The sequence below is a fragment of the Pelecanus crispus genome, chromosome 14, assembly GCF_030463565.1.
Source record: "Pelecanus crispus isolate bPelCri1 chromosome 14, bPelCri1.pri, whole genome shotgun sequence".
Taxonomy (NCBI): domain Eukaryota; kingdom Metazoa; phylum Chordata; class Aves; order Pelecaniformes; family Pelecanidae; genus Pelecanus; species Pelecanus crispus.
Genome location: NC_134656.1, coordinates 12,897,049 through 12,912,900, shown reverse-complemented (window position 1 = coordinate 12,912,900; position 15,852 = coordinate 12,897,049). Strand labels below are relative to the sequence as shown.

General features: G+C 41.7%; 1 protein-coding gene across 2 annotated transcripts; it reads left to right on the top strand.

The window, feature by feature from the left end:
• Positions 1–300: 300 nt before the first annotated feature.
• YWHAB (tyrosine 3-monooxygenase/tryptophan 5-monooxygenase activation protein beta) lies at positions 301–14,032 on the top strand. 2 transcript variants are annotated; one of them, XM_075720914.1, is made up of 6 exons: positions 301–330; positions 8,294–8,594; positions 9,597–9,720; positions 10,760–10,923; positions 12,207–12,302; positions 12,785–14,032. In XM_075720914.1, the coding sequence occupies exons 2-6, from the start codon at positions 8,301–8,303 to the stop codon at positions 12,839–12,841; spliced, it is 735 nt and encodes a 244-aa protein (XP_075577029.1). In that variant the 5' UTR covers positions 301–330; positions 8,294–8,300; the 3' UTR covers positions 12,842–14,032. The 2 variants fall into 2 exon arrangements, with proteins under 2 accessions (XP_075577029.1, XP_075577028.1); XM_075720913.1 differs by lacking the exon at positions 301–330 and adding an exon at positions 5,446–5,633.
• The last annotated feature ends 1,820 nt before the right edge of the window (positions 14,033–15,852 follow it).

Here is a 15,852-nt window from a genome sequence, read left to right as displayed (position 1 = left end):
CGAGCTCCCTCCGCCGGGCCCTGGGCGATGGAGCCGGAGCCGGAGCCGGAGCCGGAGCCGGGCCCGCGGCGCGCGCCTGAACAGGAGCGCGCGCACAACTCCCCCGTCGAGGCGGGTGGGCCGGGTTGCTATAGCGACCGCGAGCGCCCGCCGGCCCAATGGGGAGGCGGGAGGGGCGGTGGCGCCCCCTGGCGCCGGAAGGGGCGTGTCGGCGGCGCCGGAAGCGGGGCCGCAGCGCCGCAGGGTGTGTGTGCGTGCGCCGAGCGGCCGCCGCGCTCCTAGTCGCCTCGCCCGCCGGGATCCAGGCCGCGGTGCCGCCGCCCCCGCCAGGTGAGGGTCCCGGGCCCCTCCCCGCCGGCCTCGCAGCCCCGCCCGTCGCCCGGGCTTCCCCCCCCCGCCTTCCCCCTGCCGCTGGGGTTGGGCCGCGCCGGGCCGCTGCGGCCCCGCTGGCGCCCGCGGGAGGGTGCGGGGGAGGTCTCCCCGGCCAGCCCCCCCGCCTCCCCGCCGGCCGGGCCTACTCCTCCCCGTGGCTGGGCCGGCGCAGCCCCGCGGCGGGGAGGGGTGTCGGAGGCTGCAGCAGGCCGCGGGGGCTGCCTGCGGCGTGCTGCGGGAGGGCCCCCGCGCGGAAGGGGGGCGGCGGGTCCTGCCCCGCTGCTCCCCGCCCCAAGTAACGGTGTGACCCTCCCTCGACTGCTGCTGCGGAGCCCGGGCGGGCGGCGCCGCCTCCTCCCCGAGCGCCCGGCCCTGCCCCGCCCTGAGTGAGTCACTCGCTCCCCGGAGGGCGAGGCCGGCCGCGCACACCTGCACCCAGCGGCCAGCGCCGCGGAGGGCTCCCCTGCCCGGCGGCCGGGGGAGGAAGGAAAGCGAGCCCCTCCACGCCAGGGTCAGTACCGGCCTCAGCCCTCCTCTTCCCGAACGGTCCTGCGTTCGCGACCCCCAACTGGGAGAGGGGTTGGGGCGTCCTCGCAGCTTCACCAGAGCAGGAGCTCTGTGCCCGACCGAAATGCTGGGCCCTGTCAGCGTGAGAGGGGAGGTGCCGTTTCTGTGCCGGCTTGTATGAGCCTGCTCACGTAGGACCAGAGGAGATCACAGAAATGTCATGAACGTTTTAGAAGGAAACAAATTATTTTACTGTTATTTTCAAATTTTGATGATTTGTGTCCATCTGGAAATAGAGATGAGATTAGGGAGGACTCCAGAGGGAAAGAAGGTTGCTTCAAGCCAGCCCTAGCCTTCAAAGAGGCTGGGCAGTAGCCCAAAACTAACAACCATAGGTTTTATTTGGGGTATGTATAATCAGATATTAATTGGGATGATCAAATGTCAGTGGCATACAGTCACTGTGTTAGCATATGGGAGCAAAAATGTATCTAATGCAAAGATCACAATGTAAGTCATCTGCTTGCAGCTGAATTCCTTGTTAATAGTTAAAATAACTTCTGGTGGTAGGAAAACAAATTGCACATCATGCAGCACCATAAAAGCTAAATTCCTATGTAAAAATATCAGAGAGTTTGGGAATGTTTGCAGGGTTTTATAACTTCAGTGGCGGTAGGAATATTTATGTCTCTACATGTTCACTGCTTCAGGACACCTCAGTCAGAAATTTTAATACTACTTCATTAAAAGAAAAGCTTGCTTTTATTTTAAAATAATAATGAGACATAAACTGGTTTAGAAAAGAAAACAAGTAAGAATGCTAGTGCCTTTTTCACCCTTCATATTAAAGAACTGCAAAAATACAGCCTGTATAATATTTTGTTTATTAAATTGGTACCAATAAAGTGATAGACTCGTTGCACAGATGGGCCTAGTGCAGTTTTCTCAACCTCATTATGTCAGTACCGCATGTTCTGATCTCTGCTATTTTGATGTTGAGTCTTTTTTTTTTTTTCCTAAGCAGGCCTTTGCCAGTATGCAGCTTTTTGTGCTGCATGTGAATAAACTCAGATGAGGAGGAGTTAAGTAAATAATGATTTGAATAATGAAGTAAAAAGCTAGTACTTTAATCCCTCTGGTATCCTAATACATCTCAGTAAGACTAGGCATTATAGTAGTGTGTCTTTTATATGGCTGCGCTTTTTGCCCCACCCAGTAATATAAATACTCTCAGTTTATTATTAACAAAAGCAATTTACCTGTGATATGAATACATTAGTTTGTTGTGAACTTTATGCCTGGGGGAAGATTTTTTGGGGTAACTCACTATTTCCAGCTGGACTCTAGCCCAAAATGATTCTGCTAGTTGGAACAAAAAGGTGTTACCATGTAAGTATATTGTACTTTGGAACTGCGTGCTTGTCTCCACCTGCAGCTATCCTGTGCGAAGTGCCATAGGTATGTAGCAGTGCAGTGCTTTTCAGGCTGCAGTCCCCCATTTAAATGATGTTAAGAACAAGGCTACTCTCACTAAATTTAAGTGCAGTCCCCCATTTAAATGACGTTAAGAACAAGGCTACTGTCACTAAATTTAAGTTGTCCATACAGTACCAGTATCCCTACACACTCTTGGCACTTGTCATAGAAATTTCATAGTTGTCTATGGAGATTGAAAACTGTTGACTGTCATTTTATTCAAAAATTACATTGATCAGTTTTAGGAAGCAATAAGTAATGATGGCAGAAGATGGTGAGAGCAGGTTTAGGCATGGCTTTATAGAATGTTAATTTTATCTGAACATTTGCATGAAGATTTGAGCTGAAGGCCAGAGCATATGGTTAATCTGTAGATGCAGAGGAGGCTCAAGTTATGTGCTGCACAAGGTCAGCAAGAATATCACAACTATGAAGTTGTTTTCTTTTTTCCCTTGTTATGTTTGCAATATATTTTACTGAACTTGTTGTTATACCCAGGCTTTTGACAGTTGTGGAAGATTTCACTGTTCAGATCTTACCAGACACGTTCATTTTCTAATCAGTTATTTAGCAATACATGGTAGCCTTTGAGGGAACCAAAATAGAGAAACAGAACTAATGAAGTCAAATGCCTAATACTGCAATAAAGCAAGGAAGGTTACTTGCACTCCATTTAAAGAGAGTTGATTCCTTTCCTATAAATAATATCTATTGGGAGCAATGTCTACTTGACCGTGAATGCCATCAACATCATGCAGATACCATCAACATCACGCAGATACTTGTGTCGGCATGTGTGTACCTAAATTATGGAGAAGGATTTTCCATTTGTTTTAGAAACAGTATCTCCAAAGCTCTTACTCTCTGTAATTATGGAACTGTAGTTTGAAATACCGCTTACGTCATGTGAATGTTTAATTTCTGAATGGATTGCCCATCCAGAAACCAAATAAGGTATGTTCACATATTGGTGGAAGATTGAAGTACAAATTCTGTACCAGTCTGCTGTTTTTCCTGTTATAATTTGAATGGACGTACAAAGTTTGTGACTGAGAAGTATGATTGCATCCCATTTCACCAATCTGGCTTTACATTCATTTCTCACAGTGAAACATGCAGGTCTGTTAACCTGCATATCTACTTGACTCATTAGGGACCAGTATGTCAAACCAGTAGTGACACTGCTTTCTCACCAATTTTTTTACAAAGTGGAAGTGTTTGATAGATTCTGGTGCTTGCTATAAAGAGAAAAACAGTACACAAAAATCAATGACTTAATTAGCATCAGAAGAACAGGTCATCAAGAGCAGCAGACTTCAGGCCAACATAAGCTTATTAGTATTGTCTTGTCAATTCAATATGTTATATAAGCCAGATTTTTTTCAGTGTCAGTTTTCATTTGATTTCTGCAGAGTTTAAACACAGTTACTTCTGATCTGTTTTGGCTTTGTCCTAAAGAGCTCATCGAGATTGGAAACAATAAAGGCTATGAAGCAGACATAGTAACTGTTGAGCAGTAAGATGTTGTTCTCAGGCTGCTGCAGTCTTCTGAAGAACCTTATCTGTATGTTTTACTCCCCAGCTTTTACTGAGATGTAAACCTCCAGTTCTGTGTGTCTGTACACTCTTGAAAGATATCTGGGTGCACTGATTTCAGGTGCTGTTCCCAGGATGGTTGTACTATCCCCTTCTTACTGCATCTTCCAGTAAAAGTAGCAAGGCAGTTAGAAACTAATGTGTTCTACAGGTTCTGACCTTTCATTCTCTACTTTTGATGCTTTGTAATATGTTTCAGAGTCTTGTCTACGCAGGCGTAAAGCTTTTCTGGGGGTGGGAAGTAAGGACTTGTAAATTTTAGTAACTGTATACATGCTATTCTGCATTTGTAGGAGAGATTGAAAGAACTTAGGCTGTATGGGAGATAGAGGAAAAAAATATAAAAAATTGTATTTTGAGTGTGGGATTTAGGGCGATTGAAATTGCTGGCAGCTGGTACTCTTGGCTGCAGCTGCTGGCTAGTGGTTGGCATTTCTCATTGTAAACAGTGTCCAGCCACTTCATTTTGGTGGCCTACTAGTTATGGTTTGACAGATTCTTAAGAAGACAGTTAAGAATTTGAAATGTATTAACGCATCTAATATGAGAATCTTCTGCTTAGAACGGGCAACTTTCTGGACTCCTCCATGGCTGTGATCTGCACGTCTCCACTCCTTTTTCCATCTTCCCTCTTTCCCCCTTGCCGACATGGCATGGCTTCATTAGTACTAGAATAGATCGTTCCTGTTGGCTTCCTGTTCGTCACCTTTGTGTGTTTTGCTCATAGCTGCAGGTAACCTTTGTTAGATGGCTTCTGTTTGTGGCCTAGGAGTATTTTTAGCTGTAGGCTTTGCTTGTTTCAGACTGTGGCACACTGATCCATTGTTAGAGTGTGGCTTTCATCTCCTCTGTGGGAGGGACCAGTTATAACTGATAGTTGCTTCTTTGCCTTTTCAAACATCACTCCTTTCCTTATATCTTTTTTCCTTCTGGCAAACTCTTCCCTCTTTCGGAGCTCAAGCCAGCATAGCTCTGCAAAGCTCTCTCCAGGCTTCTAACAAGGTAAGCAATGGAGAATCAAATGAGGATTTTAAGTGTTCCTTTATGCAGCACCCTATGAACGAAATAATGGTAGGCTTACTGTTGATTGCAGATATTTCGGTGTGGGCAATGATTTTCTTATTGCATTTAAGTTCTGTTAAATCCATGTTATTAAATAATACTTTGTGTTTCATAGCAAATCTACTAACAGTACAGATATTAATTAACTAAACAACTCAAGCCCCTGTATACTGAATTTTTATGGCAAAACTAAGCCAGCAAAATTCTGAGGAGTTCGTCTTCAGTAATCAGTTTGAGTTACATTTAAGATGTGCATAAATTAGTTACCTTACTGAGGAAAATTGTTTGAGAAACAATATTCTAATGCTTTGTGCTGGTATTTTGCCAATATAATTGGTATGTTAAACTGGTTTCTGGATCTCTTTTACCCACCAGGTCTTTATGCCCTTGCAGTTCCCTCTGTGATTTCTTTCATGTGTCCTTGTGATTTCTTTCATGTGTCCTTATATGAACCCATTGAGTGCCATGAACTGACTTGCATCTAGAGATAAATATGTCAGTGAGCTTGATGAAACAAACTCTATGCCACCTCTGAACTAAACTATATTATTTGTAAATGGAATTCTGCATGGATGACTTGTCTACAAATTAAACCACTATTGGCAAAGTGCAGATCAAAGGTAAAACTGACCTTTCAATGGCAAAATGTAAACTCTGTTGGAGCTACTTGCCTCTGGACTTCAACAAGCAGGCTTTTTCTACATAATAATCACATTCCATAAGAAGAAGAGGAGAAGATAAGACAGTTGCAATAGAAATGCTTCTAGAAGCTGTGCAGGCTGTGAGGAAACTAGAACTGCTCTGAAACTGTTTTATTTAAATGTCCTGTTATTTGAAGTTGGCTCTTCTAACTTAAAAAGCATTCTTCAGGTGTACTTTGTTCATGCTCAGATTTTAATGAGTGGGTAGAGAAATGCCACTCACAAATTACTTCCTGCATTAAGCACATAGTCTAAATTTAGTGCTGAGTTAAGGGAATGGTTTACGAGGTTTGATAGACTCAACAGTGGAAAGTGGGATGAGTTCTCTCAATGGTGAACGGTCTGATGATTTCCTTAGGCTTGTTATGCATTGGTACTATGACACGCTTCAGAGCAGGGAGGAAAAAATGCACATCACAAATTTCACTTATCCCTTTCCATCCTCAGGAGCTATCGTTTTGATAAGTCTGCAGAAGCCAGTGATAATATAGCATATCCCCATGGTAAAAGCCTCTTGGGGAAGACAGCCAAATTAATCATGCCTTACAAGAACTTGTCACACTGCTACCCACAGTCAGTCTGTTTTGCTGAGGGCTTTGATCTCAAGTCTGTGTGTCACCTTTTAATAGGTGCTAGAATCCACTTGTTTGAAAGCAGTATTTGAAATGGAACTGAACTGCTTTACTTACAAGTCTGCAAGAGGTTTCTTTCCAGGAGGCTGGTTTTAGCATTACATATCCTTACTGAGTGCCTTACATGGATGGATGCATTAGGCTAGATCTACAAAGCATCAAACGCAAGCAGGAGTCAGTGTGACTTGCAAATATATAGCAGGTAGGACATTTGGTTGCTGGGTTTACTTCAAGAGCTTTCATGTGAAATAACAATGTTTGATTTGATATCTTAGGGTGATTTTTCTTTTTTTTTTCTTTTTTTTTTTTTTTTTGCTAAAGTGGAATATCTTCAGCTGGAGGGACTGAATATGCTCATTTCAAAATAATTTTGTAGTTAGGACTCCGTCCTTGGCAGTAAGAAACTCTGAAACTGCTCATACACACAATGGGAATTTGGGTCTGCATCTCAGTGTCCTGTTTGAGGATTTAGTACAGGGGCCTGGTTTCCCTGCTTAATAGTGTGGCAGGTGATACTTGGATTGAAATACAAACTGAGCAGTGTGTGTGAGACATTCTCCATCAGGAGCCTGTCAGACTGGGATCTTCAGAGGAGAGAGCCAGGGAAAAGGCAACAACAATCGCTTTCAGCCTGTTGGTGCTTTCTAATAGGGCTGTAGACGTTGTCTAATGTACAGAAGCCTATCAAAGACAATTGTAAACTTATTGTTCTTGTTTGCTTCTTTTAGAAGTTGCTTTTAGGCTGCTAGGTCTCAGCCTGAAGACTTCTCATCTAGACAGTAAGAGTCCTGATTGGGATTTAGGGAGTGGGAGAGGAATTGCTCAGAACTGACAAGAACAACAACAGTTCTGGGTCTGTCCAAAAGCGATCCTACAAGTGCACCTGGAGAGATTTTTACAGATGAATATGGGGTGTCTGGGAGTTTGTGAGGTATTGAGGTCCACTTACTTTGATAATGGCAAAGAAACTTGTTTAAGTTTTCTGTGAACCTGGCCCTAGGTGGTTGAGTGTAAGGTTGGTAGCTCAATGGCCGAGTTAACAGTATGTTAGCATTGTCTTGTAGAAGTAAGCAACGCTCAAGCTGCCTCACTGACACGTTCGTTACTAACTTCATTTTTCATTGCTTAAGGTCTTCAGGGGCTTTGTGGTCATGTGATGTGTTTTTCTTGGCTTCAGTTGCTAAACTGCATTGTCAGAAGTTGTTTCCATATAAGCAATTAGTTTTGCAGTAGTGACCACATGGGCCACGTCCCATTTGGTTTTTGTGAATGTTAGTGTTGTTTGAAAGGTCTTGCAAACCTGAGACTGCAGCCACCCTAACTGTGTAGAACTGTCCATTATATGTACGTTGATGCATGCATAAAAAAAACAATTTTCTGGCAGAGCAGTATAAATGTACTTTCCGGAGTTGCCAACAACTACAGCTTTACTGGGTATGGTTTATTTAAACCCACAGAAACATCTCCTGTAGTGTGCAAAAATTCTTCGGTGTCAGGAGGAGCTGTCCAGTGCTTCAATGCTCCTAAGTAGTTGCTGTTGTATAATAGTGGGGAAAAACAAACAAACCCCAAAACCAACCAAAACTGGTGGTTTCTGGGTTGGAACATGCAGTATCTCCCAGGCTGAGCTGTGGCCAATGTAGAAAAGGGGAGAGATTTACACAGGAAACATACTGATGTGTCGTGCTTAATGCCAATATGAATTTTGCTGTGTTTTGAAGAATAATACTTACATATCTTCAGGATTGTGATTAGTCATTTACACATAGAAATTATGCATATTTGGCATATAATTTTTTAAAAAGAAACCCTTCATATTACTTTATTAGAGTTGATAGATTTCCTCCTTACTAGTGACCAAGTTCTGCTTCACTCTTCAGCATTAACTTCCACAGTGCAAACAATCAAGAGACATTTTTCTCTATTTTTATTCCCCACTAACTACAGGAGAACCATGGATAAAAGTGAGTTGGTACAGAAAGCCAAACTGGCTGAACAGGCTGAGCGTTACGATGACATGGCTGCTGCTATGAAGGCTGTCACTGAGCAAGGACATGAACTGTCCAATGAAGAAAGGAATCTACTCTCAGTTGCCTACAAGAATGTGGTTGGCGCCCGTCGCTCATCCTGGCGTGTAATTTCCAGCATTGAACAGAAAACAGAGAGGAATGAGAAGAAACAGCAGATGGGAAGAGAATATCGTGAGAAAATTGAGGCTGAATTGCAGGATATCTGCAATGATGTTCTGGTAATAATCCAACAGCAAAAATAACAGTAGTTAGTACTGCAGCATTCTTCAGAGAGGCTTAAGGAATCTTAGTAGGGCTGTAGACACTGCAGCACCTTAGCAAGGAAATAATTTTGCATAGCCACTTACTTAAGTCCAGTTCTAGCTCCTAAGTCATCTGGTTTGTTTCTTAGGGATTTGTTGGATTCTTACTTGTTATAAAATAGGGGTTTTTTTTTAAATAGAAAAATGCAGATGAGGCAATGTTGAAAACCCCTAGCCAGCAGCTATGAAAACAAATTTAGATCTGGGGCACTGGCATGAGTCCTTCTAAAAAGCCTACCATTTACATTCTTTTCTTAATGAATGCTGATGTCCTGAGGCTTGTTTAGTACTTTTTTTGGATGGAGAAGGTGTGTACTTCTTCACCTAAACTGGTTTTGCTATTTCTTTCACTTAGAGGAGAGTGTTTCTTTTTATTGCTGTTCAGTTTGCTAAAGATCTGTGAGGAGCAGTTGCTGTCAGTACTGTCTGTCTTTGCATCTCTTTCTGAATGCACATGTGCTGACTGTGCCACTATTTAGCTTTTCAGCTGGAGATGCATATAGAATCAGTTTGCTGTGGGTAATTTTACTGCTCTGTGTAGAATTTAAGTTTGTGGCAGCAAAAGTGACCAGACTTGTGCTAATGTCAAGCTGCTGCTTTTCATTAGTTTGATTGTGGACATACATTTACATCAGAGTATTTCAAGGAAAATCTTTGCAGTCTCAAGCCCTGCTAGCCACTAGGTTTTGCAGGAGTGAATTGTGGGTAGCCTTAACACAGCAAGTTTTCTGCTTTCTAGGGATTAGGGTGCAAGTAGCTTCTCTTTTTTTCTCAGTTTAGACAACAGTAGGCAAAGTGATTAACCCATAATTATACGTTAATGTTTTAACAGTTCATGCTCACCATTGTAACGAAGGCTCTGTTTCAGACATTTTTATGACTTGGAAAAAAAAAAAAAAGTGATGTTTCCTTTCTCAGGAACTACTGGATAAATACCTTATTGTCAATGCCACGCAGCCAGAAAGCAAGGTCTTCTATTTGAAAATGAAAGGCGATTACTATAGATACCTCTCAGAGGTGGCATCTGGGGACAATAAGCAAAGTAAGTAGAGATGAAATCTCTCATTCTGCTGGGGGCTGAGCAGAATAAAGTATAAAACATACTTGTGTTCTTTTCCCCTAATGTGAAGTATTTATTTCTTTTCACTACTGCTCTGTAGTATTGAAGATGGGTGCAGTGCAAGTCACTTTTAGAGAAAGACTTCACTGAAATTAATAGAAGTGATTGACAGACATTCATCAAACTAGTCAAATTCTGCTTGCAGCCCTCGACCTCAGTGACTGATTTTCAAGCATATTTGGCAGTGTAAAATCCTCTTCCTGGAGAATGTGTATTTTCTCATGGAAAATGCTTTGTTCCTATCACCTCTTGTTTAAACTGTGAATTTAGTCTGCAAGTCTTCACTGTTTGCAAGCTTTCTGCATGCAAATAAGGTTCCTGGGTCCTAAACCAATTAATCCTGAAATGGTAAAGTAATGCTGAACTGTGCCTGAATTCCTGGTGAGTGTCTGATGTAGTCAAGGTCTTGCAAACTTAGTTTGACGTCATTCTGGAGCTTATTGTCACCCATTAGCCAGGAAGCGACTGTTGTCTTTCCTCTGAAACCCCAACCTGAAATATAAAGTGCATGACCCACCTGCTAAATGTTTCTTTCAATTTAAATAGGTAGTTTAGATACTTCTTCTTCCCCATATGCTTTTGTCTGGATTTATTTATTCAGAACTGCTACTTCTTCAGCTAGGCTGGAAGTGAGTGTTTTATCATGGTACACTTTGACTTAGGTAGAGCTTATGTGCATTCAGATTGGTTGGAATTTGTTTTGAATAAATTTCTTTTTAAGACTCCTAAAATGTTGAATTTCATTTGCCTAGCTCAAAGCTTTATCTGAACAAATATTTCTGCCTTAATAGTTCAGCCACTGGTAGGCTTTTACATCTAAAAACATTGAAAGAAGTGTCTGTGGATATGTAATTGTATGAATTTCTGATGGCACGATAGTCTAGACCAAGAATATAATAGCTTCCCCCATGAAGTACAGTGATGTCCTGTGCATTAATATGACTGCAATTACTTCTTGCAGCAACAGTAGCAAACTCTCAGCAAGCTTACCAGGAGGCATTTGAAATTAGCAAGAAAGAGATGCAGCCAACGCACCCCATTCGACTCGGTCTGGCTCTAAATTTCTCTGTCTTCTACTATGAGATACTAAATTCTCCTGAAAAAGCCTGTAATCTAGCAAAGACGGTAAGCAAACTCTTCATATTACCAATTTTTGTGGAGGCTAAGGAGATAATTACATGGCTGCAGTAGTACTTTATACATGATTATGCTTTTTCATATTAAATTCCTTAAAAATGCTGTCATCTTTAAACTTGTCATTGTGGTATATTTTCAGGTAAGTTAGCTAGACTAGCTTAGCTTTAAAAAAGCTAATTTGCTAGTGCAGTTGATCCAGTGAAAGGGGAGACAAAGTACTTCTTATGTCCATGTAATTCTCTTAGAATGCGCTTGTGTCAAATTTGAAAACACTTGGATTAATTTAGCACTTCTGAAGTGAAATATTTACTTAAATTTGAACTCTTAGCAAATACATGAAGTGTTGTCTTTGTGACTACAGTCATATCCGTAAACGTCCTTGTGTATCTGTGCGCACTTCTCTCTCTAGAGACCAAAAAACGCTTGTGTGATGGGTTGTACCAAATAAATAGCTAGCCATTTGTGTCTTAGCTGCCTTAAAATACGATTACAGCCTTCTCGATGGAGCTTTTTGCATCTGTGAAAGTTTTCTGGTAGTAACTTTAATAATACGGTGTTAGGTGAATCTTTGCTTTCTTAATATGCGCTTTAATAACACTTTGTAACAAGTAATGTTTTGTTGTGCAAAGCTGCTGTTCCTGCTTTTTTAGTTAACATGTTTACATCTGTTTGAATCCTGAATGAAGAAATAACACTTACTCATGGCTCTCAGCTCTCGGACTTGCAGCTTGGGCTTTCATGTGTAACAGATAGATAGGAAGAATGGCTGATTTCCTGTGCTGTTCTGAAAAGAAATCCAAAACCTTCCACCCCCCTGTCAAAAAACCCTTGTCTTCCATTTTCTTTCCTACTCACGTGTGATATGTATATCAATTTAATCGTACCTTTCTCTTTTACTGCCAATTTAAACCAGTGAGCCCTTCATTTTTAATGAAAGTATTGCTTTTAACTGTTCCTCTTAAACCTGACTTCAAGCTGTGTGAATCATTCTTCAGTATGACACAGTGTGCTTGCCTTTTCAGTACTTGGTATTGGCATGCTAGTAAAGTTGTTCTCGGCTTTCATCTGGACCCCCCTGAAGACTTCTATTTTCCCACTGGTTGTCTAGTGATCTGGTGCTCACTTTGTTTTACATTTCTTGGTGGAAAAGAAAAATATTGGAAGCTTTTGTCACAGAATTTGAATAGTAATGTGGTAAATTTGTAAGCTCTGTGTAAGCAGAAGTGAAATCAGAGAGCAGAGTATGAAAGTGCTGTCTTGCATGTTTTTAGGCATTTGATGAAGCGATAGCAGAGCTGGACACGCTGAACGAAGAGTCTTACAAAGACAGCACTCTCATCATGCAGCTGCTTAGGGACAACCTTACTGTAAGTATCACAGGGCAAACTGCTGCACTGTGCACTGTTACTTCTTTAGACTGCTGGATTCCACTGGGTGGGACCGAAGACTTAGGTAGTTCTGTGCCATTAAAAGCCTTTTCTGAGGCATTACCTGCACATCTTAACTGTGCTGCTTTTTGTAACCAGATCAGTTAGACTTGCTTGTTTAAACCAGAAATCACTTATTAACCACTGTAACAAACTCAGCTTTTTTGTAACAGAAAGTCCAGTTTGTCTGTTTTCAACAGCCAGCTTGTCTTTGTGTTGAGCTTGCAAACTTTGCTGGCTTTTTATTTGTAATCCTCTCCCCATTTTCTGGTTCAGTATTCTTTAGGTTTACCATTCAGTTCTGTATTGCTCTTAGCTGAGAAAATTGCAGAGCTCCTGCTAATTATGCTGTCTTCCCTTTCCTGACAATTGTAATCAACTGTGTGCTTTCAGCATAAACATGTGTTTCTATTTTCTTACAGCTATGGACGTCGGAAAACCAGGGAGATGAAGGGGATGCTGGGGAGGGAGAGAACTAATGGCTGTCACGCTTCACTATATGTTCAATGTCACCCTGTATCCTACACATTATATCCCTTTGTGCGACAAGCAAAAAGAATAGTACATCGACTTTCACAACCTCAACGTAGCAAAAACTGTCTGTGGGGTAAAAACAGTTGGTTGGTGTTCTGTGTACTTAAAGCGGAGGTCGGTTATTATAATGGCATTCCGAATTTCCCTATTATGAACATTTCCAATTATGATTCCCGTGTTTATATTTTTAACTGAACACTGTGATTATGGGTTTTGTGATTGCAATTGACTTTGCAAAACTCTTATTGATAGAACAGTAGACATCAGTTATGTAACTCCGACAAGCTTAATAATTTGGCACCAAAATAGTCGAAGTACAATTCTGTTGTAAAGTTGTACAGAAAGTTATAGAGATTCTATTGTGACACTGGCGCGTGGAAGGAAAACAATCTGATGTACGGCATTCCAGTTAGTAACACTGCTATGAATTAGTTTAACAGGCACACTCTGTAGACATTTGTAACCAAGTCTGAGGCACCGCTTTCAGTCAAAAGCTCACTTTGTCAACCTGTCTTTCTGGGGATGGGGTTTGTTTTGGGGAGGAGGGTAATGGGGGAGTTAGCAGCTTGATTTCCAAATTCTTTACACTGGCAGATAACTGGGATTTGACTTCTAAAAATGCTGTCATGCTCATACGACATGCATGACTAAGCCCCTTCCCACAGCAATAACGTACCTAATTATACCTTAGATATTCTTCAGTAGTGAGAATTCTTGGTTCACTACCATGGATTTGCAATAGGAGAAGATTCAATTTTTTGAATGGCCTTATTAGTTTGGGTGATACCATGAAGTAATCTGCCACTTCTGCATTACTTTACTCTTAGGTGAATCAAAATCTCCATGGTATTCCCATTTTGAATTTACCCTGAAAACTTCTTCAGTAATCCACTGAGCCATCTTTAAGTTCACTTTACAGAAATTTTTCTCCCGTTGGACTCTGTTCATCCTTGACCCTCTTACCTGTTTAAACTCCTTTAAAGCCATTTTGGACTCCCACATATGCGTCATCCTTTCTTTGATTATGGGTGATGTCAGGATGGTGGGTGAGACCTGAGTCTGCTCGAGGACAGGTTTCTTTCTTGGATGTTTGAGAGCTGCCAGTGTTGTTGCAGTCTTCAGCTCTTAATCTGCCATTTTTTTGGTAGAACCAGGATCTGGCTCAAATATTCAGGATTTCCCATTTATTGTACTGGAATGCAGACCTACACATTTGTAATGCTTGTAACTTGTAATATTTGAGCTCCAAATGTCCTCACCTGGTTATGTTTCAGACGTCCCATTAAATAAAACTTAGTAAGAGTGGCGTGAATAATGCAGTGGAAAAGATTAGGAATAGTCACCTATCAGTCTCGCGGTATCATCCCCCTACCTTTACATTCCACTTAGGTATAGGATCCATCTGTTTGTCTGTCCATCTGTCTGCTGAAGAGAATTTCATGCACTGATTTTAAAACTCCCCTCTACTAGCTGAACAAATTGTGCAGTTAATACTTGGCGCTTGATAAATGCAGTAGTGAATGTGGAACCGAGCCTGTCTGTATATCTGGTAGCTCTTTTCGCTTTGTTTTTACTGACCAGTATTCTGCCTAAAGTTTGCTTCTGTGATGGTTATATTGCCTAGCACACACGTGGTTGTGAGAATAGTATAGAAAAAGAAATACCTGGTTATTGATGTACTAGATTTGTGTATGTCTTTTAAACAGTTCTAGTTTCACCTTACACAAAATAATCAGGAAAGTGTAAAAGAATTCAAAAGTGAATAATAAAAAAAAATTTTATCAGTTGTTTGTGTCTTATCTTTGCCGTACCAGTGGCAAAAAACTTGTCGTAGTAAAATCACTTTTATTAAATGCACAGATCCTGGATTGTGTGAGGTGATTCATGGTTTCCAAATGGTGTGAAGACTGACTGACTCATCCCTTTGCAGAGAAACTTCCCGCCACACACCCTCCCAGATTTGTAGTTAGAGAACACCGGTTCTCTTCATTTTTTTTGAGGTCATACTTAACAATATATTGTCATTGCAGGACTAAAAAGAAATGCAACTATAAATACCTATTTAACTTGCCATGAGTCACTGCATATTGTATGGTTGAACACACCATGCATGAGAGAAGTCCATTGGTTACACTTAAAGCTTTTTCCTTAGGGAATTCTTTAAATGCACACTTGTGAATGCAGGGTTAGCTTTTCAGCTGGCACTCTGTCAGTCACCTGTTTGCACACCCAGCTGCACGAGTGAGCTATAACCTGCCTGCAGTCCAGGTAACTCTGCTCTTCTGAGCTGGTGGTGTACAAAAGCACTACTGCGAGTACAAATGCACATTTGAGTGCAAGTGGAGGTGTCTTCCTAGAAGTAAAGTGCTTGAAGAGCTAGATAGCAATAGGCAGGCTAGTTGATACCAGTCAGACTAAAAGCACCGAGGAGGTTGGTTGGGGCTCAAGCAAGTGTCCTTCATGCTCCTGGAGCCTCTCATGCAGTGAGACGATACAGAACTGTGCTCTGGATAATGTCACTCTGCTGCTTTTGATTGACCACTACAAAGGCCTTAGGCCAAAATCTTAACTGGCTGCTGATCAAGCACTGATCTCTACTGTGCCATGGTTTTCAATGGTAGTCCCTCTGTTTATATCTGTAATTATTGCTACTTTGTCATTTTCTTCAGCCTTTATAGACATTCTTGCTCTTAAATGATTTTATAGTGTACACTAACTCCCATGCTGATGACATTGTCAGCTCCAAGAAGAAAAAATCCTGGGTCCTGCTAGCTGTTCCTGTTCATAGAGCACTTGTCCTGCCTCAGTTCTTTCAGATGACATCTCCCATCTTTACTTGTTGTTTTGGGGGAAATGATGAGGCTAGGAGACTGGTCTGCAGCAGTCATGAGTTAAGAGAATATCTTAATTTTTCAAGTAATTACATAATTTTGGGAAAGGGCACTCCAGCTGGCCC